Source organism: Chelon labrosus (genome assembly GCF_963514085.1).
Source record: "Chelon labrosus genome assembly, chromosome: 20".
NCBI classification, from domain to species: Eukaryota; Metazoa; Chordata; class Actinopteri; order Mugiliformes; family Mugilidae; genus Chelon; species Chelon labrosus.
The window spans coordinates 13,556,049-13,580,067 of NC_140353.1; the positions used below are offsets into that span (position 1 = coordinate 13,556,049).

Sequence of the window (24,019 nt, forward strand, 5' to 3'; positions counted from 1 at the left end):
TGCTGACACCACTCCACCTCGCCAAGGGCTCAATTTACTGAGGGATCAGACTCATTTATGGTGGGCTGGGATTATTATCAGTTCAATAGGGCAATTTCTTTATTACAGTCACCCCTTAACCTGTGAAATATGGACACTTGTGAGACATTTATGGGTTCACGTATCTTGTTTCAACTGTAATAGTGCTTTTCCGTATAGTTAATTGTGTATTAGCGGCAGGTATAGTAACAGCACTAGTATGGTAATGTAGCCCTTTTTAAGAAGATTTAAGAGGGCTTCAGTGACTGTTGCACGAATGATCCAAGATTAGATGTTCTATGTTTTGATTCACCTGCAAAGTTAACATTTAGCCAGATCTCTGTATTGAACCTACTTCTACTCACCTGATTTTTTTTGACAACTGTGATTTTAAAGAGCTATGTTGCTGGTGCCTGATCTTGCTCAGCAGATGAAGTTGCCCACTTGTTACTGACCACAAAAGTTCAGATTTAGAGTATATTTCACATATTTGAACTCTTGCAGACATTGAAATTACACTGAAAAACAAACATTAAAACACAGCTATGTGTTTACTAGATTAAGGATTAAAAAACATAAATATGGAACAACAACGTTCCGAATGTATCATTTTAAAATTAATGTGGACAGCAAGATATTAGAGTGTAAAAAAAATCTCAGCTTCACACTCTCAAATCACAGCGAGTGAACCAGGAAGTAGTCATTAGCAACTAATACAGTTCAGGAATGGCGCGCCCGGTAATATCGCGAGATTGCCTCGACTTGGATCGCGCTGCTACTTCCTGAAAACAGAAACGCCTCAACTCGGCGAACTTTCTAGCCTGCGCAAATAAAACGGCAATGTTTTCAATTTGCGACACACTAACTTCACTTCAGCGCAGTCTAGCATCGTTTTTCAGGTAACTGGTAGCATACAGTTGTATTTACAGTCCCCAGCGTCGCAGATGTATGGACGCTAACGTTAGCTCGCTAGCAAAGTGACATACCGGTGGCTACTATCGGTGTTTTCTCCGGAAACCAAAATGTCTGCGGAGCACAGGACGAGCTGGATACTCACAGGCACTACAGTCGCTTTCGTCGCCGCTCTGTATTTGCCCTGTGTGCAAAGGACTGTCCCCGGAGGAGACTCAGGTTGGTAGTAGCACGTTAGCTAATGCTCGTCTGGTCATGTGGCTTTGTTGTGCTACCGGGAGCCAATCGTATGGCGCCTAGACAGCCGGTGCTGTCCGTGGTGCTGCAGGTGCAGCTTCATCAGTATGGAAAAAACAACAACCCATAACTTACTTGAAAATAACACACACAAAATGTTGACATTAAATTAGACATATAGATGAAATTCATCTTCTTTCTGATCATTATGTTGATGTAAGTGATGTCATGTTAAAGACACAATTGACCCTAAAGTAAATGTGTTTCTAGAAATGATACAAAACATAGCTACTAAAGATTTTGTATAATTTGTAATCAGTACAATAACCATACAAAGCTAGCAATAATAGTCCCATGATCTGAGATTTCATTTTCACTAATCACAAATTGAATTAATATTATATCTATAATGAATATTTTTCTACTGCTTTTGTAATTCCTAAACTATGTGTTTTCTGTCTGCAGATACACAGATTTGATTTGATTTAACCTGAAACCTCCATTTATTATTTTGACATGTAAATGTAGAGATGGTGCGATTATAGTAAGGATCACGGTATTACCTCTTCCCTCGACCCAAGTCTAATGTCACCTGCACTGAAACTAAACATTTGGCATTCATGAATTTCTATTTTCACCCCTTTTACATATCTACAAAATTTTATTACTTAGCTGTACGGTTTGTAATGACAGTGGGTTGCTGTCAAACATTGACTCACTAGATAAGTGTGCTTGTTTGTTTGAATTCAATATTATATGTGTATGCTTGAATTTAACTTACAGTCTTCTATAACTTGGCTTAACAGTGGACCCAAATGTATTTACCTCAGTACCATGCCATGTTGTAGGCTAGTGTGTTTCCAACATTCTTGTAATGCAGTTTATGAAGGACAATTACAAACAGTGTGTAGAAGTGATAGCTAGGTTACAAACTTGTAAATGTGGACTTGAGGGCATGAAGGCACTGGTTGTTAGGGTTGCACTGCTCTGGCATGCAAGCTGCAAAAGGGAAATGCATTTTACAGAATGAAAGTGCAAGAAAAGCTCGGCCGGATCCAAGCGAGCAGAGATGAGGAGAGAGCAGGCAATTGGAGCGCTGAGTAGCCCTGCTGGTTGTGCTGCTGTCTCGCGAGCAGGGCCTTTGAAAAAATGGCCAGCCCCTTCTCCACAGTGTTTAGGGACGGTGCAGGATGCCCGCTCTGATAGTGCCAGCTGAACACCCTTCTGAATTCTCCAGGTCTCCGTCTCTCTGTCCTAATCTCTTTAGGTGTGATGTGCCCTGGAGAGGCTTGAGCGCAGCCCCGCGGGTACGCTGTTGTCTAGGAATGTGGAGTGTGGAAATGATGGGGATTATGGGAAGACTGGTGTGGGTGCCCATGCTCCACAATCACAAAGACTCTTGGCACCCGTGCTGCTACCCCGTTGAGTCAATATTTTCCCTTTTTAGTACTGGGGCTGCAGAACGGCATCTCTGTGGCACTGAGATGGATGTTTTTTGGCTTAGTATTAGTTTGAGTTTCTGTGTTGAATGGTGTAAAAGTGTGCTGCCACTGAGGGAAAATGAGTGAAATTGAGAGACCGATGAAGGATGAGAAAGTGTGATGTAAAAAGATGGCAGGTAGCTGGCGGCTCATGCCAGGTGAAATGGAGCTGTGAAAACATTTAAGCTGTGCAGGTGGAGGAGTTCTGACTTCATGGTCCATTAGACTGATAAGAGTTAGGGCTCCTCATGTGGCAGAAATTTAGGCATCGTAATTCACTGTATCGGCAAGGTTGCAAAATATGAGGGGGAGCCAGTGCCGTCTGGAATTCAGCCGTTCTGTTCTATAATGGTTGGTGCTGCATAGTGGCCCATGTTCTCGTCGATAAATGTTTATTTTTAATGTGGAAAACACTTACGTTTGCTTGGATTTAAAATAACCTGCTATACCCAGTTGTTTTTAATGTTGCTTTATTTCCCAGGAACCCGTGTGATGTGTAACAGTAGAAAGCGATTCATTTTAACCTGTGTGTTTATGAGAAGAAAAATTAATTTACCTTTGTAATGTGATTTACTCCTCTTTCATCATATGTTGTCGCTTCATTTACTGGGGGATCCTAAAGTAATGGACTAATTATCCTGTCAGCATGGATGCAGAAAACAAGGCCACCGTTTCACTGCATGTGTTTGAGGAAGTGATTACCCACCCTGTGCCAGTAGAGGGAGCTCTCCTGAACCCAAAACATTTATCAATGTCATTTAATCTGAACCAAATTTCAATTTTCATGAGTGGGAGATGCAAACATTGGGTGAGAAATCAGTATAATTTGAAACGCTCTGGGTGTATTCTGGCACAAATGGGTTTGTGCCCAGATACATTAAAGCTTCCTCAAATAGCTTTTAGGGGTTTTCTTTTCACTTTGTGCTGCGCCTCACACAGAGCTTGTCAAAAAATTGTGCAGCCGGCTCTTATTTTTACAGCTTACCTCATTCTGTGACTGTCACCAACGTAGCCTTTCTGTTTGTGCCCAACGGACTAAGCGAGACATTGAGACACTGGGAGTGTGGGAGCAGGAGAGAGCAGCAGAAGAGAGGCGAAGGGAAAGGACCCCGATGCACGGGGAGGATGGGACTGGAAGCATTATTCTCAGATCAGCATATGTGTCTTTGTGTGACAGAGCACTGAAGAGGGGAGTCTAATGGTTTGTGTGTGTGTGTGTTTATATCTGGGTGTATGTGCCGGAGAAGGGAGGGAGGCATCAGGGGAGAAGCGAAAGATGAAGAGAATGAGCGTGCCGCTTAGGAAATGTCACACTGGGAAGATTTGCAGGTTTTGATCCTGGCAAATTAATGCAAAACCCCAGTGCAAGTATTTGATTTGGGAAAACTTTGGGAGCAGACTTGTCTCTTAATAATAATTATTGGGTTTACATTAATTTCCTCCCCTATTCTCTTCCACAGGAGAGCTGATCACCACTGCTTGTGAGCTGGGGGTAAGTATTAGCTGTATTGTTTAATCAATTCACTCATTAACTCTTATAAGCATTAAGGAAGTTTAATTAAGCATGGGCAGAAAGAAGATTAATTTACTTTCAGTCCACAGGTTTTTTCCCCTTCTTTTCTATACACTTATTTTACTAAGTTGCAAGTAGAGAATGCCATAATTTGCAACCCGTTTTTCAAATCCAATTAAAGTCAATGGTAAGGCGATGGCTTTTGTAGGCTTTGCCTTATGTACGGTATAAGGCTTATTATATCCACCCCTCTTTTTTGTGTGTGTGTGTAAGCCGCGAAGAATGAACTAAATCGGGTTAACAGTTATAATAAGTTTTATTATTTAATAAAGTTTATTACGCCGCTGTGATCCTTTTAGGGAGGCTGTGTCGGTGTCACTATGCCAGTAATCCTGCCGTTAGTGCTGCAGTCCGTGTGGCCTGCCTGTCTGCCTTTCAGGCCTCCCAAGGGCCTCGCAGGCCATCCCCGGGCCCCAGGCTGCTGGCCCCCCCATCTGATCCCCAGAGCTCCTGAGTTCTGGTTCCCTTTTATCCCTGTGGCCTCTTTCCCTCTGCTGTCCTTTAGTTATATGTCTGCCCACTTTTGTCAGCTGCTTAGTCCTTCAGCATGCCCTATACAGATGCTCATTTAGTGCTGCCCACCTGTCTGATGGGTGCACTAAGCAGTCTGTGATCATTACTTCTAGTTCCTCTCCTTTGCTCCTTGACATATTCTGACATACCATCCCCAACTCCTCGCTCAGAATTTAGTGTACGCTTGAACGTAACCATAGACTCATTCCTGTGTTCGAGGTGACTGCATGAGGCACACAGAGTGAGTCACACTCTCACCTTTCAGCTCTATGCTCACTTGAAGAGCTGCCCCTTCTCCCTGCCTGCATGGTTTGTGTTATCAGTGCCAGGGAATGAGTCTGTGTTTAATGACTGAGCCCTTATCTGGGTGGAGGAGACTTAGTGGCTAATTGCTGTGATTGCCGAGATCCCCCAGGCGGGAATGACTGCGGCTCAGAGGTGGTTTGGGGGCTGAGGCTGGCGAGCACCACGTGCTTTCCCATGGACTCCAGGGAGACGCACTGTCCTTGGGAAGAGGCCAGAGGAAAAGAAGTGAGAAGATGGAGGAGGAAATGAAATAGAGGTGTCTGGTATCATAGCAGAGTCAGCTCGCGGTCAGAGGAGTAAAGTGTATGATTGTTTATTTCACTGCTGGTACCTACTGATTGCGAAAGGGCAGCTAGATTTGCCAGTGTCGTTAAAGGCTACTGAAAATGTTATTGCTCTTTTGCAACCTCTCTGTCAATCTTGGACTCTGAAAAATGAATATGTAAACTATTATCAAATATACAAATTCTCTTTTTTCCACTGTGTTCTTAGGTGGCCCATCCTCCCGGATACCCTCTCTTCACCCTACTGTCTCGGCTAGGTATTTGTCTGCTACCCTCGCTCTCTCCAGCCCACAGTGTCAACCTGATGTGTAGCATCCTGGGTGCTGCAGCTTGCGGTGCTCTCTGCATTACTGTGTGCAGGTAAGCATATGAAGAACATACACAGACTGTTCACATGACGCATTCCTGCTTAGATTTTAGTGATTGTATGACTAAAATAATCAATCAGAGCATTTAGGCAGCGTAATTCAATACATGTAACCTCAGTCCCAGAAGTGCCTGTCTCAAACTGAGGCTTCAGGCTACTACAGAGAACCCCTTTCAGCAGAGGAGCCTTCTAGTGACTAACATCAAGGGAAGGAATAATATGGTGACGATATTTTTGAGTGGAGGGGGTCTTTAAACATTCCCCTACTGGCTTTTTTGCATCTTGATGCTGTCTGAAACAGAGAGTGGTATTTTTGGGTCCTGACTGACAGGCAGTGGTGTCCCTGATCCTCTGTTCAGTATTCAGGAGCAGAGCCTAGCCGCCCTCCTCCCTCCCACCGCACCTACCCTTGCCTGTTTACCCATCAGCCACCCGTTGTGAGCGTGCGTGTATGTGTATGTATATGACAATTATCGTGCCCTCCAACCCCCACCCTGACGTCCCTGTTCTCCCGCTCCCCCACTGCCCAGCGTGCTCCCAATCCTGACATGGCACGATTTCTAATCTCCCCCTTCTTGCCTCCTGGGTCTGAGAGGAACAGGATCACTAACTCCGCTCCTCCCTCTCCCCTCTCTTCAACCACCTCTCCCTCCGCTCAGTCATGGACACAGTTTATAGTCTCTGCATTGCCATCTACCACCCTGCAGTTTCGCCTGCTGCTGACCCCATCATGTAAGGAGTATTTTACCCCTTCCTGCTTTGTCTGTTTATCTCGGATAGTTGGCTGGACTACCTTACATCACAGTTTTGCTGATCTTAGTAGTTTCCACACTGCATTGTTGGTGGCAGCTTAGTGTCAACAGTTTACCTTTTTGTCCCAGCTTATGCATACTGTGCCATTTCAGAGCATGTCATATATTTCTAATTTACTTCTTCCAGAATAGGAATTGTTGGATATGATGTAATTTCTTCCTGCTGTACACCTTGGCAGGGTGTGAAGACCGAGTGATGCGTGTGTGTGTGTATTCCCAGGTGCACAGTGCTAGGCCTACTTCCTGTGAGCCTGGCCAGCGTGTGCTTGGTGGCCGGCAGTCTGAAGAAGGTCAGGGTACAGGGTCAGCCCTGATGGAGGAGGGCAGGGAGGGCTCCCCAGGGCACTGGCCCTAAGCCCAGACTGCATCAGCTTTAGACTTTGCCCTGCCCAGTGAATCAGAACCTGCCATCTTCAACCCACTCTACCCAGGACAGGACAAGGGACGGGAAATAATAAAGAGCAGGCAAAACAGGGAAAGAAGACTGCACATTTTGTGACATTTTGACTGTCTAGACAGCATCGAGTCTGTCCTAGTCTTGATTCATGTGATGAGCTTCCAGTCATTTGCAGGATTGGGCTCAGCTCTTGGCCAGACATTTAGTTATTTTAGGGACAGAATATATCCACGCAGGCTAGGCGATTTTTGGCTCCTAGTGTGCATGTCAACTGTCGGCCCGTTTGTAATCTCTGGGGATTTAGATCCAGTTGTGGATTATAGTCAAATAAAAAAGTCATTATGAAGAGCTACAACTACTCCCCCCTTTCCCCCCAAACAAGGATTGATGGGTAGTGAGGTCTTCAGCCAGAGCACACAGTCACACCATATAAGCTTTTAAGTGTGAATGTATAATCTATGCTTTCAATTTGGGAAAAATAGGCATAAAAGGTTTTAGTGATTATCTGCGCAGGCCCTAGTTTGGGATGAGCTGTGAGGCTGTGGATTCGCTGGCACACGCAGCATAGTGAGGGGTTACTGGAGAGGGCAAAAGATGAGGAGGGAGAGGGTTTCTGGCCGGTCAAGACCTCCCTCTTGGTTCTGGCATGGAAGGAAGTGGGTGCTTTGACCATATCAAGAGTACTGGCATAGATGTCTTGCCACAGCCCTGCAGGGACACTCTGGCCAGTGTGGTCATCTTCCCTCAGATGAAATGCCAAAACTGACCAATTGATACCTGCTCTACCCTTGCAGTGACACTAGATTGCTGTGTTGTTTCTCAAATTACCATAATTAGGTTCAGAAATTTATGAAATGTCTCAGTGGCTGTAATACAGTTTGCCTTCAAGTAGACCCCAGCCAAAATAAACAAATCATACGCGTTATGTGTGATTATGTTCAGATGGAAAAATATATTCAAGTTAATATGGGTACTTGAAGGCAGTTTCTCTCAAATAGTAAATTGTAAGACCTTGAAATTCATCTGGAATATACCCAACATGGCAAGCCTTTGATGTATCAATTTAAATTAGTCGGCCAGATTGCCGTGTTTAATGTGGGGGAATGTAAGTTGATAGGCTTGGAAGCCACTTCTCTCTCTTGCATAAGTTTAAATGTAGCGCTTTAGCCTCCCTTTGATTTGTCAATTACAGTTCTCTTGGCTTGATCATATGGTTTGATGGCCAAATTGCTTGTCTTGTTGTGTTTTCACACCGTGGCCTGACAAGCCTTTGAGGATGGTGGACGTAATGATAATTGCTATCGATTGCACTGGGAGGTGCGCGGAACGACACATTTGGCTCGTGGAGCGCTAAAGGCCTCAGCCGCGAGTCTCTGGAGGAATGCACCCTTCATAGCGGGGTAATCCAGACAGCTCGGTATTCTGGGCTCTCTCGTTTCACAGTTTATCTCCTAAAGCTGCTCTGAATCTCTGCTACCTGAGAGGAATCTCTCTCCATTCCCGAGCTTATCCCGAGAAACCAGGAGCAGACACGTTAGCGCACTGACAGCCATCACAGCAGAAAAACAACCTCGCTAAACATTCAGTCATCAGCACTTTTGGTCTGATCACATGATTACATAACAGGCCCGTTGAAGCTCACCAAACATGTCTCATGGCCTCCCCTTTCCCTGGCGGTCCTCTAAAGAAAATGCACACCTGCGAGAGGCTCCCCTGCTGTGAGCTGGCCCATGTGGCACAGCTGATACCTCAGTCGATGGGAGGGTGGGCGTGGTGCCATCCCTCGCCTTGTACTGCATCCCCAGCTCCTTATAAGGACCTCCACCATATGGTCCTGATGGCGCCTTCCCTTCTTGCTCAAGTGGGTTGTTTTTCCACAGGGGTGGGGTTGCGTTTCTTGTTGAGGCAATGTCAGAAGCAATATGAGGGGTATTGTTTAGTGCAACCGCTTGTGTAGACAAGAGTTGTTTATTTTGGATAATGTTCTCACCTCTCCCTGTAGGTGGTAAGGCCGCCCCTCCCTCTCACATCTGCTACTGGTTGGATAAAATCTTCAGCCCAAGTGGCCGTAGAGGATACACCCATTACGTGTTTTCTTCTGTAAAAGCAAAGACAATTTTAAGTTTGTCCTTTTAATAGGCCCCAATCTCTGGACCTTTTGTTCTTATTCTGCGGTATCTTATCCGTCATATTGTAGTCCAACAGACCTCCTTTACTCCCCCCTTCCTCAGCATGACCAATGGTTCCCCCAGGACTCATCCTCTAATACAGTTAAACAGATGTCTAATGAAGATGTTATTTCCTCATTACTGGCTACGGGATGGGGATAGAGAGGAGGAGGGAGGAGGGCTAGATAGACAGCAGAATACAGTACCAGTTTAATATTCCTTTCGCCCGTGGGCCCGAGATTGTGTCTGCCTCGGACGTCAATATTACATTCCTCACCCACCACAGGCAGCCTTAATAAGGCACCAGGCACAGAGACGGATCAGACTCGGCAATTACAATTCACCCAGAATTAGTTAATGGAATCTATACAGCAACATTTATGTATCACTGGTGTGTGCCTAATGACTTTGTTGGAAAAAGCGGCAATAAAAATGGCATTCAGTGAATTGCATAAACACGGGGGTTTTGTAAATAGTTTTTTTTCCCCCTCTTCCTGTAATTTTTGTGTGTTGGGTGGAGATTAAGATGGCATTCTGGGGGAAATTGTCATGTCAGTGGCTGCATTGTTTGAGCAGAATTGTGGTGATTAATTTTACACGCACTTGTAGCAACGGAGCGCTTTCCTGGAGGAGGGGTGTCTGAGCGGCAGAGCCGGGACCCTTATTTACCCTCAGACAGCCTCGTCCTAGCACACCGGATGAGGCAGGATAGACAGGGAAGTCCCTGGTTCGGTGATTGGTTGAAAAATGCGTCTTTGGCTTCAAATATAGCATATTTAAATCGTCGGCTAGGGAAATGGGATTAGGGCTGGGGAATACTGTAAAAGACGTTTAATAATTTATTTGTGTTTATAGTTTTCTTTCCTCAATACTGTTTTTGTGGTGGTATGCATTTGATGGTTAAAATCCCCAAATTTATTCAATACATATATTATCTTTGAAGTAGAAAGAAATACTTATACTTGCATATTTCTCTACGGTAGGAGGACATTATGCCAGAAATCATTACTATAATGTTAGCAAGAAAGTTTTTGTCTGAAATCCGCATGTAAGACAATTGTTATTTTATTCCTCATTATGAATAAAATACAATAAATATACAGTTACAGTTGGTTGAAATAATACATTTAAAGGAGCCTCTAAAGTTAGGAGATTTACAAGTTTAAATTTTTTGAATGGTTTGTCAAAATCAAAGTAAAAGAGGGTGAGATATCCTGATTTTTTTTAATCTCAAGAATCGGCCAAAACCCCAAAACCATGGATTCTACATTTCCTACAATGCAACATGGTGCATCTTTCTTTAAGCCCTCCCTTCCTGATTAATGTATTTTCTCAAGTAGACTCTAAAAAGAAAATTATTTATCTTTTATATTTATATAGATATTTATTTGGAGACTTCACCCAACTGTTCTTACTCTTATGTGTCAACAGAACTAAACTTGGTTGAGCGCAGGTTCAAAACAACAGAATTTTGTAAATTGATATGTTCCTATTGTCACGATACAACTCCGCTAAATGACAATTAACAATCATTTTGTAAAGCTGCTCATCCCTAAGCTTTATATTGACGAGCTAATACTATGTAGTAGTTGATTTAGTATTTGACTTCTTGACATATTTTAACAATTGAATGTCAAGTTCTGCTTGGCTTTGCAACTTCAAAGCAATGCATCAGACACATACCCCTGTCATATAATAGCTGCTAAGTACCCTGCCGGGTCTCCCTGCCAGAGGGGGGGCCCTGGGGTGTGAGCGAGGGCCAGCTGGAAACCTCAGCCTCAGCCCGAGAAGGCCACCTCCTCTCCCGGCCGGCTTTCTACCATCTCCAGGAATGTGTGATTCTTTTCCAACGCTGCTTCCCCAAACCACCACTCGGTTAGAGAACAGTGCAGCGCTGATCCACGATGGCACAGCCGTGGTATTGTCTGTTCCCCGGGGTGGTGTGTGACAGCGGCTCCCTTGGACGGCTCCATTGTGAAGCCTCATTCAATGCAGAGTGCTGGTGTAAGCTTTTTGTGTGCTGTTATTTAGTGCAGGCGACTGATGCTGGCACGTCTCTGGCCCGTACTGTAGAACAGAGGGGGTAAACGAGGCAGGTCTCATTTTGACACTTCAAAGTGATTATACTGAGCTTTTGTTGTGTCCTTGAAGGGCACACTGCTTACCAGAGTCTGTTGTACCGTTGTATTTTATTCTTTTTATTTACCTTTGATCTTTTTCTTTTCGGACTGTGTTCAGAATAATTTTGTATTAAATGTTTTTACCGTTTCATTAATTTTAAAGAAGTTGAATTACGGTTAATGTTCTTTTCTGACCACATTCATTATTTCCAAGTTTGTGCTTCATTTCCGGCTTTGCGCACAATATTTCTCGTTCAGTTAATTACCCGAGTGATGACACAGGCGTTTCGGTGGGGTGGATCAGTTCAGGGTAGAATGGTCTCGTTGTCAGCCGTGTTATTCTCCTGCCACGTCTCAACCAGGCCATTGTCGGTGAGCCAAAACATTTCAGCACAGCAGCATCCTGCACAGCATTGAGTTGTGATAACGGGGAACACGGCCACACTGGTGTCAGAATGTGTCCTGCTTTATCCGCGCGCTCTGGGAGCAGCCAGCCTGGAGAATGAGCTGTGGAGAGGCTGAGAGGCTGACTGGGACCCAGGTGGTCCCGCACAGACAGACAGGTCATTTACAGCCCACACTGTACACACATCACTGGGCTCTTACGGAGTGACAAGCTTGAACAGGGAGATTTGTCAGGCACTCAGGGAGAATAAAGAAGTTGAAGAACAGGAGAGTGTGTGTGTGTGAGAGAGAGCGTCTTTGAATATGTGGCTATCAGAGGAGCTTCAGACTTGGTGTAATAACCTCGTCCGTGGACCCCCCTCCACCACTCTGCTACCCTGTGCTACCCCCAAAACCAGCCCCCCTGCTAGGTGTATCAGCTATGGGTTAATTGTCATGCAGGGAGGTAAAATCATGGGTGCGGGAGGTCTCTGCACCTCAACAAAAGTCCCCATCTGCCCTCCTCCAGTCCCCCCACCCCACCCACTCACCACCACCCTTCTTCATCCTTCCTTCAAGTTACAACTAATTCCTGGAGCGGTGCAGCAAGAAAGGCGCTGCTATCTCTTATTAAGACCCACTCCCAGACCCCCCTCCCCACCTCCCCCGTTAAGTGCACACACACACACACACACACACACACACCGCTCACACATATACATACTCATTCACCAAGCTCGCCTTACAGTGAACACAGAGGAAAAATAGTGGAGAGCAGGAGAGAGAAAACCCACGAAAAAAAGGGGAAGTAGTCAGCAAGCATGAGTTTTTTTTTTTCTACCCTCCTCTCGCTCTCCCTCTCCTTTTTTTCCTGATTTACTGCGCTTTCCTCAGAAAGCTCCATTGTTCCCCTAGCCTAAGTCTCATCAGGCCTTTTGTGGCTGACTATCACAGCGGCAGGCAGAGAGCTGGAAATGTATAAATGGTATCATGCCTTGTGATTAATGGCGGTGCTTATGAGTCAGGTCTGATAACGGGCCTGCTCTCTACTCAATTTCAGATACCGTTAATGGAATCCGTCTTCTGCGATTGTAATGTGAGAGCGCCTAATTTGCTATGGAGCTTGAAGCTGTCACCGGCAAGGGATTGTGGGGTCATAAGGGACCTGGCAGCCGTTTGGCCTGCAGCTTGTATCTGCGGTGCTGAATAGAGCAGCTCTCTGCCTGTCAGTTAGCTGATAGGCTGATGAGGACTCTAAGCCACTCCACACAATGGCGGAAAGGGCCATACTGCCTGACTTCCCTAATTGTCGAGCCTGCTCATATTTCAGAGCCAGCATGCTGGGGACTGGGCTGCTTTTTTTTTTTCTTTTCTCTTCTTTCCCCTCTCTCTTCTTGAACTTTTTTCTTCCCTTTTTCTATATTTCATCCTACATCCCGCACACTGTCTCACCCCTTTAACACACACTTCTCTGAACTATTTTTCTTTTCTTTCCCTTCTCCCCATCATTTGTCGCCTCTCTCTCTCTCCCCCTCTGTCTCTCATTTTAGTAAGTGGTGGGTCTTAGCGTATGACAGATTATCCCAAGTTTGCTTCAATTACTGGAAAGGAGATGGAGACAGTACAGGAGAGGAGGAAGGGGGAAAACTTTTGTGCACACATTATATTTAAGAAGCTGAGGATAAAGTGCTATCTCGACCACGGTGGTTTCTGTGCCAGACTCCTCGAGATCAACCGGCTGCTGGAGAGAGAGTTCTCATGATATGTGAATTACCCCAAATCACAGAGAGTGTTTTTCAAGGTCTTGTTCGAGAAGCAAACTTGGGTAGAAGGGAGATTATAATGGGTCTCCAAATTAGTCTGAGGAAAGTGGTGGCTTGTTTTTGACTGCTAAATTTGAATGTTGTGTGAAGCTGCTGACTTTATTCCTTTTTATGTGCTGGTGCGGTGAAACTCAAATAAAATGTACGGCTTTAATATTGACTATGAACAAAAACAAAACTTGGATTGATATATTTTAAGATATGTTTTAGGTTCATTTTAGTTTAAATAATTTTTGATGACTGCAACTTTTTTCAAAGATAGAAGAACATTTTCGTCCACTGGACAGGGCTTGGATCTTCCTTACACCTCCTTGATATCCCTCAGTTTGTGTGTAAAGTCCCAGCTCTTTCTAAAGTCGTGTATAATAATCAAACCCTCTTGTCCTGCGCTGTCAGGTTGGCAGGTCCTGGTCCCGGGGCAGTACTTTCTGGAGGGCTGTTTGCAGTGTCCAGGCTCAGCTGGCAGTGGTCCGTGGTGGCCGAGGTCTTCACCCTGAACAACCTTTTTGTTGGGATTCTCTTCTTCTTGACCGCCAGCTTCCACCGTGCCGAAAACGCCACACAGAGGAGGAAGGTAACAACCTATGTTGACACTTTCATCTGTTCTCATCCTTACAGAGATGTTTAAAAAATGCCTGAAACCACGATGCTGTTCTCTTTCGACTGTCCCTGTCAGATTGCACATTTGGGAGCGTTATGCTGTGGCTTGGGGCTCTGTAACCAACACACCCTGGTGCTGTATGTATTGGTCATCATACCCTGGGTCCTTTACCGACTCTACTCTCAAAAGGTAAGTTTGAATGCCTAACTCCATAATAAAAACTACTACTACTAGCACTACTATTACTATACAACAATACCACTCAGTGAGGTTAATGTTAGTTACGGCTGGGTGATGTATTAAATATTTCCAAGCAGCCACTGTAAGTCCATCAACCTTCAACTGCTTTTATATTCACTGAGGTGTGTGGGCAAGGCTCTTAATAGTGTTTTTAACCACGGCCAATACTGAATTATTTTTCTCTGTTCATAAACCTTGCGATTTTTATAAATATTTACTCAGTTTGAATAATTTTTAAAAAACATAAATCGTTTGAAAGCGTCGGATCAAGGTCACCTCTGAATGAACAAACAGGTGGGATAACTAACTGTATCCTATTAAATGCTCAGCGTGCACAGCCGTACACACAGTTTTTGGTTGAGCTCTCGGTGTGATTTCTAACCTGCTGCTACATTTCAGCACCAATCGATTGGACAGCGACCGCTAAGCACGGCTTTATTGTCATTTAGCGACTGCCCTGTTTTGTGAAAATCAGTACGACAAGAACATGCGTAATATGGGAAATCTGTCAGTTTCTACCCGCACGAGCTTTCACAAGCTTTTAATTATTTACCAGGTTGAAGCAGACTATTAAATTAGCCAAATAAAATTACCAAAATTACCTCCCCCCAAAAAACAACTGGTGGTGGCTAAATGAGAACTGATCTGAATGCTTTAAAAATGACATATAAAAAGGAAAAGATGAACATGCAGTTTTGTTTCTTTTAGTCTCTCCCATCTTGTTACCAAGGCATCTACAATGTAAGTACTTGCCATGCTACTTTGAATGTTGCACATCAACAGCAAGAGCATCTCTTCTATGCTACGTAAACAGGAGCTGTCCTTTCAAGGCCTTGTGTCTCTCGGACTGTGTTTCCTCGCTGGCTTTCTGCCGTACGTCTACCTTCCCATCTCATCCTACCGCAACGTAGCCCGCTGGAGCTGGGGGGACCAGACCACCCTGTCAGGTCTGCTGACCCACCTGCTGAGGGCCGAATATGGCACATTCAGTCTAGTACGTGCTGCTTGCCTCTCTGTATTTGCACTAACAAATGGTATTCACACACACATGCTCACTTCTCTTATCTTGTAATGTTACAAGCTGATGTTTTTAGTTGCACTTTTTGTTTTTCGCAGGCGAAGACGGAAAGCTCTGTGAACTTGACCACGATGCTGCAGTAAGTTTGTCAAGTTTGTCTTAAGTCCTGGTCCAAATATGCGACATTGCACTCACATTCAAAGATAGTAATTTAATTTAATTATAGATTTATTTTATTTAGATTTTTAACGAATGTACTTATGTTTTATTCAAGCAGTTGTTTCTTATTGGTTGTTTTGTCCAACCAACAATCTCCACCCAAAGATATTTCATTTACACTCTAAAACAAAGGAAAGCTGCATGTTGTTCTTTTTATGTAACTGAAACCATTGTGTGGTTGTTAATGGATTATTCGACATCTTTCCGGCACAGATTTTCTTCACGTCCACAGAACTAAAGGGTCACGTATTTTTCCACTTACATTACATTTCTGCTTAGAAGGATCTAAGCTGGAGCGGGAAAGAAACAGTAGAGTGAACCGAGGGATTTGATCTGAGGCACAGGGAGGGCACACACAGGCCTAGAGATGGACGACCAAACCAGCCTTCGCCATGGTTCTGGTATTTTACACAGGTTTAACCACAGACACACCAATCCGTTGTGAGAGCCCAGAGTCGTTTTTGCAGCCCATCTCTTTCCTCTCTCCAGCAGCTTTTGTTCTTCCCATTCCACTCTCTCCCATCAAAGCAGAACGGAACCTGCTTAGAGGGCCAAATCGCTGTGTTCTGTTTCTCCAGCAGTTTGAAATGATCACTCAGCTCTGGTGTTTAAGCGTGACAAGCTGTGATGACAGACACTGCAATAGAGCTGGAGAAATTGTATTTTTCCACTCGAGCACCCCCCACACTCTCTACACCCAATTCCCTCCCTTGCTACCACCACCACCACCACCACAGTCATGCCACTCCTGGTATCTCTCTCCAGCTGACGGGATGGGGGTGCAAGTGCGTCTTAAGACCCCCCACTACCAGCCCCCCCTCTGCCAGGCACCCACCCCTTCCCATCACCCCTGCTGCTTGATGGACAAGCACACCTTCAAGATGGGGAAGAGAGGCGAACATGACAGGCATGTCGCACTGGAGACGTAAACCCGCTGGAGAAGCTGACACACACACACACACACACACACACGCTCACAAACACACGCTCTTGAGCACATTCACACGTAGTGTACATTGGGAGATATAGAGACTCAATAAGCTGTCAAATAGAGATGGGTATTAAGGAAGAAGCAGGAAACTATCTCTCTGCTCTGAGCAAGTGCTCTGTGACTGACAGGCGCTGTATGGCGAGGATGGGGCTGCGAGGGGGGTGGATGACACAGTCATTCGTATCTGTCAGTCCGATTGAAAGGAGGAGCGCACAGTCCAAGGAGTTTGTTTTGATAGTGATGGAGGGCGTTTAATAATTGCTGTCCTTGAGTTCAGCAGCAGGGAGTGTAATTGAGCTTGTCTCCGGTGTCCATCATACAGTAAGTGTGTATATGTCTGCTTGTGTGTGTGTGTGCAGGGCCCAGCTGGACCACTGCCTTGCAGATCTTTCACCTCCTGTTTTGGTGCTTGCAGGAATAGGCTTTCTCCTCTCCTTGTGGGACAGGTAGGACGAGCAAGACGCCAGCACGCAACACACCAAACTCTGTCACGCACATCTCAGCAGCCACTTAAACCAGAAATCTAATCCCCCGGAGTAAAAGACAGGGAACAAAACCACTGACAAAATGCTGATCGCAGAAAAAAAGAACACAAAACAACACTGAGGCACCTAACTGTCAAGCTGTCACGACGCTCCACATTCAGATCAAGAGGGGCTGATGTGCATTTTGGATTTTCAAAAACATGTTTGTGTATGCAAGTAAATCACAGCTTGTACTGTATGAGGCAGTGTGATCCAGCAATTCATTACACTAGTGCCTTTGCCGGGGTCCATGAGGTGGAGCTGATAAAGTCAAGTGATGCCCTGGAGCTCTGCAGGGCACCAGCTATTCCCTGCCTCCCCTCTCCTGAGGTGCATTTGGCTGCATACAGTACACACACACAAGAGCAAGGTCATTTTATAGAATGTCAAAAACAAGTCATGCAAATGATAATTTGCCCAAAATTAAAATGTTGATATTAGTTGTTTTTATTACTCAGAAATCAGCATTAAGGTTCAAACTATTCTGGATAATGTGAGCACCTTGTAAATCAGCTGAAGCTTGAGTGAATATTAGTGGCCAGGTGATAAAAACCATCCCAACAATCTGTTGGCAGGAGAATGCAGCCTGCTTTCAAAGTGTCTCTTCAGGTTCAGATGATGATATGTTATTTGCCATAAGGGTAACGTGTTTTCTTTTTGGTGTATAAGTACATTTTACAGCTGTACTGTAATGAGTTTGTGATTCAGCTGCTGGCATCAGCTCATTATGACTCAGTCTGCATTAGAAAATCAATCATGCACCTCTTAGCTGGCTGGCACGTACATTTTCTCTCAGGCTTCTGATCTCCATCCCTGCATTAAAATTGTTACAGACTTTTTTTGAAAACAGGTATATTTTTATATACGACTAAATATTACATTAGTCTAAATATATGGAAATGTTAATGCAGAGTATAGGGTATATAGAGTATGATATTTGTATTTGTTTCCTGTTCTAGGAGTTGTCGTTCAGTGTCATGGCTGTTGATGGCCATGCTGGTGGTCTACTCGCTCTTCTTTGCTTGGAGAGCCAACCTGGACATTAGCAGACCCCTAATGCTTGGAGTGGTGAGCTACAACTCTTGAATATAATGAATCTATATAAACGTCTTCTCTCATGTCTAAAATGTTCACCTGGAAGGGGTCCAACAGTAAACCAAACAAAACAACTGCAGGAAACACTTGTACATGCCCGCTTCCTGCAGGTTGAGCGTTTCTGGCTCCAGAGTGATGCTGCAGTGTGTGTGCTGGCAGGCCTCGGCTTGAGCCGCACTCACACCGAGCTGGAGAGGAGGCTGGGCCGCGGGGGGTTGTGGAAGACCACAGGCTGGGTCCTCACTGCAGCACTGCTGGCACATATGGTACAAACCAATCACAGGTGAGCGTTGCACTCAGTTACAATATAAAGTTGGTGTTGTCTGATGTAATGAAAACATGTAATGCAGACTGGAAACTGTAGTGCAGCATACAGTAGTTGCATGCTTTTCATTGTCTAAAATGACGCATTCGGTTTTAAAATTAACTATGAGGTGAAAAGGGTGACTTGTTTCTAGTGTTGTTTTAACACCCATTGTCCTTTTTGTGCTTCTAGTGAGGTGAAGTCAGCACAGTAACAGCAAAAATCCTTATAGTTCCACTCTTGTCGTAATTAAATGCCCCTGTTTTGTTCAGGCTGAGAGAAAAATTCAGCTTTGTAACATCCAAATTTGCAGACAATTAGGAAACTAATTTTTCAACAGCAAAGATTTTGATCACAGTAGACTTAATTATTGCCGCTGCATTGTGTTGTTCTACTACAGGCTATTACTGATTCCAGGCTCTAATAGTGTTTTTGTGTCAGGCTGATCTTGTTTTACAGTTTATTTTCAGATTTACTTACTGTGCGCATTTGCCTAAATTCAGTATTTTACAATATCCCTGCACCAGTAACTACACTGGCCACAAAAGTGTATTATGAAGTTAATACTTCTGCTTTGTAAAGTTTAAGTGAAATAAGAACTCCCTTCTTCTGGTTCCTTTTAAAATCCCCATGCATAACTTTTTTCCTGAGTCAACCTGATTTGTTTCTCCTCTGCACTTCTTACTGCAGGTCTGAACTCCACATGTCAGGTTTCTCTCTGCTCACCCCATGGTAGGGGCTAAAGAGAGGCACGGTTAGCACATAGATTCCACTCACAGAGCTCAGTCTGAGATGTTAGCTGTCCGAGAAGGCAGATTACACCAGCGTAGCGCTGGGGAGTGCCAGACAGCCATCACTGAGCGGCTTTGATCAAGGGGAGAGCATGGCCTGTGCTGTCAGACCCATCACACCTGTCTACACATGATTAGATAGGCAGTCAGAGCGCTCTGCAGAGGGGAAGGGGCGGGGGCACTGACAACTTACCCTCAGAGCACCTTGAAAGCATACCTACTAACACTCACATATACACAGCTGTGCACATCACACATGCTTCTGAGCAGGGGGAAAGATGCACTCAATCAAATCCAAGTAAACACAACTTATGTTTTGCTGATATTTTACAGTGCGATTGCATATTTTCTGATGATCTTAGGGAGTGTGACCAGAGCAGCAACAGTGTGGTGGAGAAGTTCGGCAGGGAGATTCTGGCCTCCATCCCAGCAGACTCGATCATCCTGACCAGAGGAGACCTGCCTGGAAACTCTATGCGTTACTTACACTACTGCCTGGGCGTCCGGCCCGATGTCCGCCTGGTTGACCAGGAGGTCAGAGCCTTAATTAATTTCCTCTTTATTGTCTATGACTAGAACTGCTATTGGTGATATGTAATAAAAACCAAACAATCAAAAGCAAGAATTTTAAAGTATGCAATTGCAGTGCTTTGAGAACCAAAAACAAACCATATTACAATTTTATTTATGACAAAATGTCTTTGGCTGATATTGGTTGTTCATAAATTGTCCAATTCTTTAACTGCAAAAATTCACAGTATAGAAATATTTGAATGGTTGTACTCTTTCTTCGTACTAGATGATGACATACTCTTGGTATGTGGCCAAGCTGGCACAGCACCACCCTGGGGTCCATTTTCCCGGAAGCTGGTGGGACCCGGCCCACCCTGAGGGGAAAGACACCTTCACTCTCGAGGAGTTTCTGTCCCACAACACACAGTGAGTGTCAGAGACATGTGGAGCACGGAGAGAATAAAGGGAAGGTCTGAATGGCTAAATAAAGGATCTTCAGTGGAGACAGAGTGAATTGGGAGGGCAACAATGGTCCAAATGAACAAGTGGGTGATCTAATGAGGCAGAGATCAGTGGGATGGTCGACACAGCGGTGAGTGCAGGGAGAAGATAAGCCCACGGAACTGTTGGAGCCATAAAAGGAGTTTGATGAACTATAGAAGTCGGTTAATCTACTTGATTTGGTTAAAAAGTCTCTTGTGGACTCACTGCTGCTCCCTGCTCTCATGATACACTCCTCCAGGAGGAACTGGGACCCAGACACTGGATGGTGCCTTGTTAATACCAAGCCCACCAGGGGGCAGTGTTTGCCAGGCCAACATGTCTGTCTCTCAGTGGGGCAACACTGACCTGTGGGATTAACCCTCGGGGTCTTTGAGTGACTGAAGGGAAACTAGAAGGTGTTGAGATGTGAGGCCATATTTGTCTACATGGTGTTATCATAAACAACTAAGGACACAGGCAAGCCTCTACCTGATTGATTGTGTGTGTGTGTTTTTTCTTCAGGAGGGATGTGTTTGCCTGTATTGGCCTTTCTGATGGAGACCCAAGCTGGGAGCGTAGTTTCTCCCGCTTGCCCCTGGGTGTCTGTGACTACTTGATTCCTGTTCAGAAGCAGTTTCACCCTGAAAAGTGGGTTCGCCGCACCCGCAACATCTACAACTGGACTGAGCCACACGACAGGTGCAAACACTCTTTAACTCCATATGTTTTTTCTGCCTGAACCATTCTTCAAAATAATATTTTTTTTATTTTGTCCACATTCCAAATTCATCCTTGGATAACCATGAATACGTTGGATTTCTTTGTAATCTTTATTAATTTGAATTGTGGGTTGGTCAGTGTTGGGTGCAAAGCATGAGTTTGTATTGATTGGCTTGCTCCAGAGTCTGTGAGGCTTGAGGGGTTAGAAATTCGCAAGGTGTAATTTTTAGGAGCCTGCCGTTGGCCCATAAAATAAACAAATCATTTCGAAAAGCCTTTGCTTTTTCTGTCTGTGGTCTTGCTTCCACAGACTCCACAGAACTTCTCAGTGAGGTTGTCCGCCGCTCTCCATGCTGCCATACAGCTCTTTGGGAATTCAACCAGTGCAAGACATTAGGCCCTCAGCCATTTGAAATGAGACTGAAGATGAAAAATAATGAGTTTCTTATTGCGTTTTGTCAATAACTGTGTCAAAAGTGGAATTAGTCAAAGCTCCATATTCTGTTGCTGTTGCCAGCAGCCCTTCATTCACTCAGATATCCACGGCTGAATACTGTGACATTATTTCCCGCACCCTCACGACAAGCGTGTCCGCCGATGCCCACAAGCCAAATATTAGCTCGGAAGCCCTGCTAAAATATTCTTTTGAAGAAGAGGTCAAGTGTTTACCGTCAACAAAGTGAAAAAAAGGCAGATGTGGTTTTACTCCATGTCTAATGTGGCAGCTGGTATTGTTGCTCAGTCATTTAGGGTTTATGCAGCAAACATTGATGTTTAGTGAATCAAACCCTGCACAGTTGAGTGGAATAATATATTCACATAAATAATCATTTATAGTTACTGTGCATAAACCAATGCCTGAAGCTGCTTTAGATAAAGAAATGTCTTTTTTTTCCTTTTTTTTTATATGTATGAACAGTTTCCATCCTGCATCCTGGGAGAATGTCGCTAATGAGGAGATGTGGCAAGCCAGGTATGTTAAACGTTTTACAGGAGACACTGGTTTCCTCTTTTGGAGAGGTTGTATACTTTAGTGTGCAAATAAAAAGCTGCGTCACGATGCATACTGGCCCTCTAGAACATCTCCATAAACCAGTCTTGTGTGGTAGAGCATCTACATGTACATTCTATTTGGTGGTGGCATCTACATAAATCACTCCATTGGAGTGGTGCGTCTGAGAGTGTGGATCTGCATGGCTCATCCATCCAGCACTTAGCCCTGAGCCTGCGTGCTTTGTTTCAGGATGAAGACGGCTTTCTTTCTGTTTGACCTGGCAGAAAGGCTGCAGGGAGAGGGGACGGCTCGCCTCTTTGAGCTGTCTTACATTGTGAGTCTTAACAAACGTGCAACAATAATGTCATTTGCCATAATGGGGCAGATTTATGCGCCACAGACAAAGTAAGACATATACCGAGGCTTTTGGTAATTTTTGTGTGTCTCTGTGTTTGCTGAGCAGCTGTATAAGGAGATTGTTGGAGCCCACGCAGGCTACCCTCCAAACTGGGACAAGAACCTGGCACTGGCTTGCGAGAGGCTGCTCCGCTCAGGTCACCAAGGCTACAGTCCAGACAGCCTGCTGACCTGCAGCACCCAGCACTTTAGTCTCTACTTAAAGAAGGAACCAACTGATCCCCAGGCACCCGCCATACGATCGGCCATTACTCACTTGCTCCAAGAGAGAGACCGGCTTCGCCAGAGCCAGAGGCCAGCGCCATGAGAAGATCCAGAGAGAACTACATGGACCTGTCACACTGAGAATGTGCCCCAAGGCCAGCCGAGATGCAAGGCCCCGAGAATGAAGTCTGAGCCTATACATCTCTTCTCATGGTTCTCCGGACGCACATAGGCTGATGTGTCTAGTTTGGCTAAAAAACTAAAACTTAAAAAGTCAGGACTTGGAATTAAGGGGAATGCTGATGCATAAGTGCTGGTCTTTGTTATCAAACAGAACTCTTTGCAAACAACAGACCAGCACGCGGCCATGCATCAGCGAATGTTTACAGTTGACCAGGGGCAGAGCTCGACTTCAGGAAGCCTTGACTGACCTCAATCAGGCTCTGCGTGCTCCTCTTAAACTCACCCATTCAATTGCTTTATCGTTACATCTCCTTCTTTTCTCTCTCCTATTCTGCTCTCAGAGCTTTTAACGTGCTGATTATTTTGCCTCAGCCTCTGCTCCACTTCTCTTTTCTCACATTAGGATGGCAGGGCCGAGATTGAGGGAAACCCAATTTGGGGGCAGAAATGGAGGATTAGAACGGCTGTTTAATCTAGGACAGACTTACGCTGTGCCACGCAGTCCTCACTCCACACACCCACCCACCCACGCCTCTATCCTTCCATCAGTCTATCTTAGAGGGTCCTTTAAATGTTTAAAACTAATGGATTCGATGAGTGTTTTTTCTCTCTTCCTTCCTAACAGGAGAGCTATAATCCCTCGTGGATTTAAATGAAATGTGAAATGTCACAATGCCAGGGACCCTTTTAGAGGTGCGTGCATGCGTGTTGTGTTTGTACGTGTGTGTGAACATGCTTAAATCTCCACTCAAGCCCTTTTTTTGCCAGCACCACACATAAACATATTCGATAAACCAATCGGGACACTGAAAAGCAAAATGCTTTGATCACTAGGGAAGCACAAAGTCATACAAACTCCAGGGACGCATTGGACTGTCGGCACCCGAGAAAATGAGCATTTGGCTCCATGAGCGCTGGAGAGAAAAAGTTGTAAACAAACCAGAAGGGACCAAAGTTTCTTGAATATCACCCTTACGTCTTTGACCTGTTCTCAGGATCCCACACCTCGCACTGTTTTTGTAAATGTTATTGTCAATGTTAATGAGCCTTGTGCTGTGAAATTTGTTACGCAAAGGTCAAACCAGCTGATTGCCATAATCTGTATAAAACACTGCTGGAGGAGCCGACTGCTGGTGATACCACTTGAAAGCGAAGGACAGTAAGTGCATGTGTAGTTCTCTCAAAATGTAATCTGCCCTCTCGGTTCGCAGGCCTGGTTAGCGACTGTCATCCGGCTGGATGATGAGGTTCGACCTACTGTAGTACAGATGGTTTGGGTTTTCGTAAAAGAAAAAAAGGGAAAACTGTCACTCAGCTTTCTAAAGAT

General features: G+C 44.8%; 1 protein-coding gene across 1 annotated transcript; it reads left to right on the forward strand.

Annotated features, from left to right (window-relative positions):
- The first annotated feature begins 641 nt into the window (after positions 1-641).
- tmem260 (transmembrane protein 260) lies at positions 642-24,019 on the forward strand. The gene is made up of 16 exons (XM_084569657.1): positions 642-1,149; positions 4,109-4,140; positions 5,533-5,684; positions 13,792-13,969; positions 14,072-14,185; positions 15,051-15,230; positions 15,353-15,393; positions 16,824-16,910; positions 17,948-18,056; positions 18,194-18,366; positions 19,541-19,712; positions 19,978-20,117; positions 20,697-20,873; positions 21,814-21,867; positions 22,138-22,222; positions 22,352-24,019. Exons 1-16 carry the CDS (start codon positions 1,041-1,043, stop codon positions 22,610-22,612), a joined length of 2,064 nt encoding a protein of 687 aa, XP_084425783.1. The 5' UTR covers positions 642-1,040; the 3' UTR covers positions 22,613-24,019.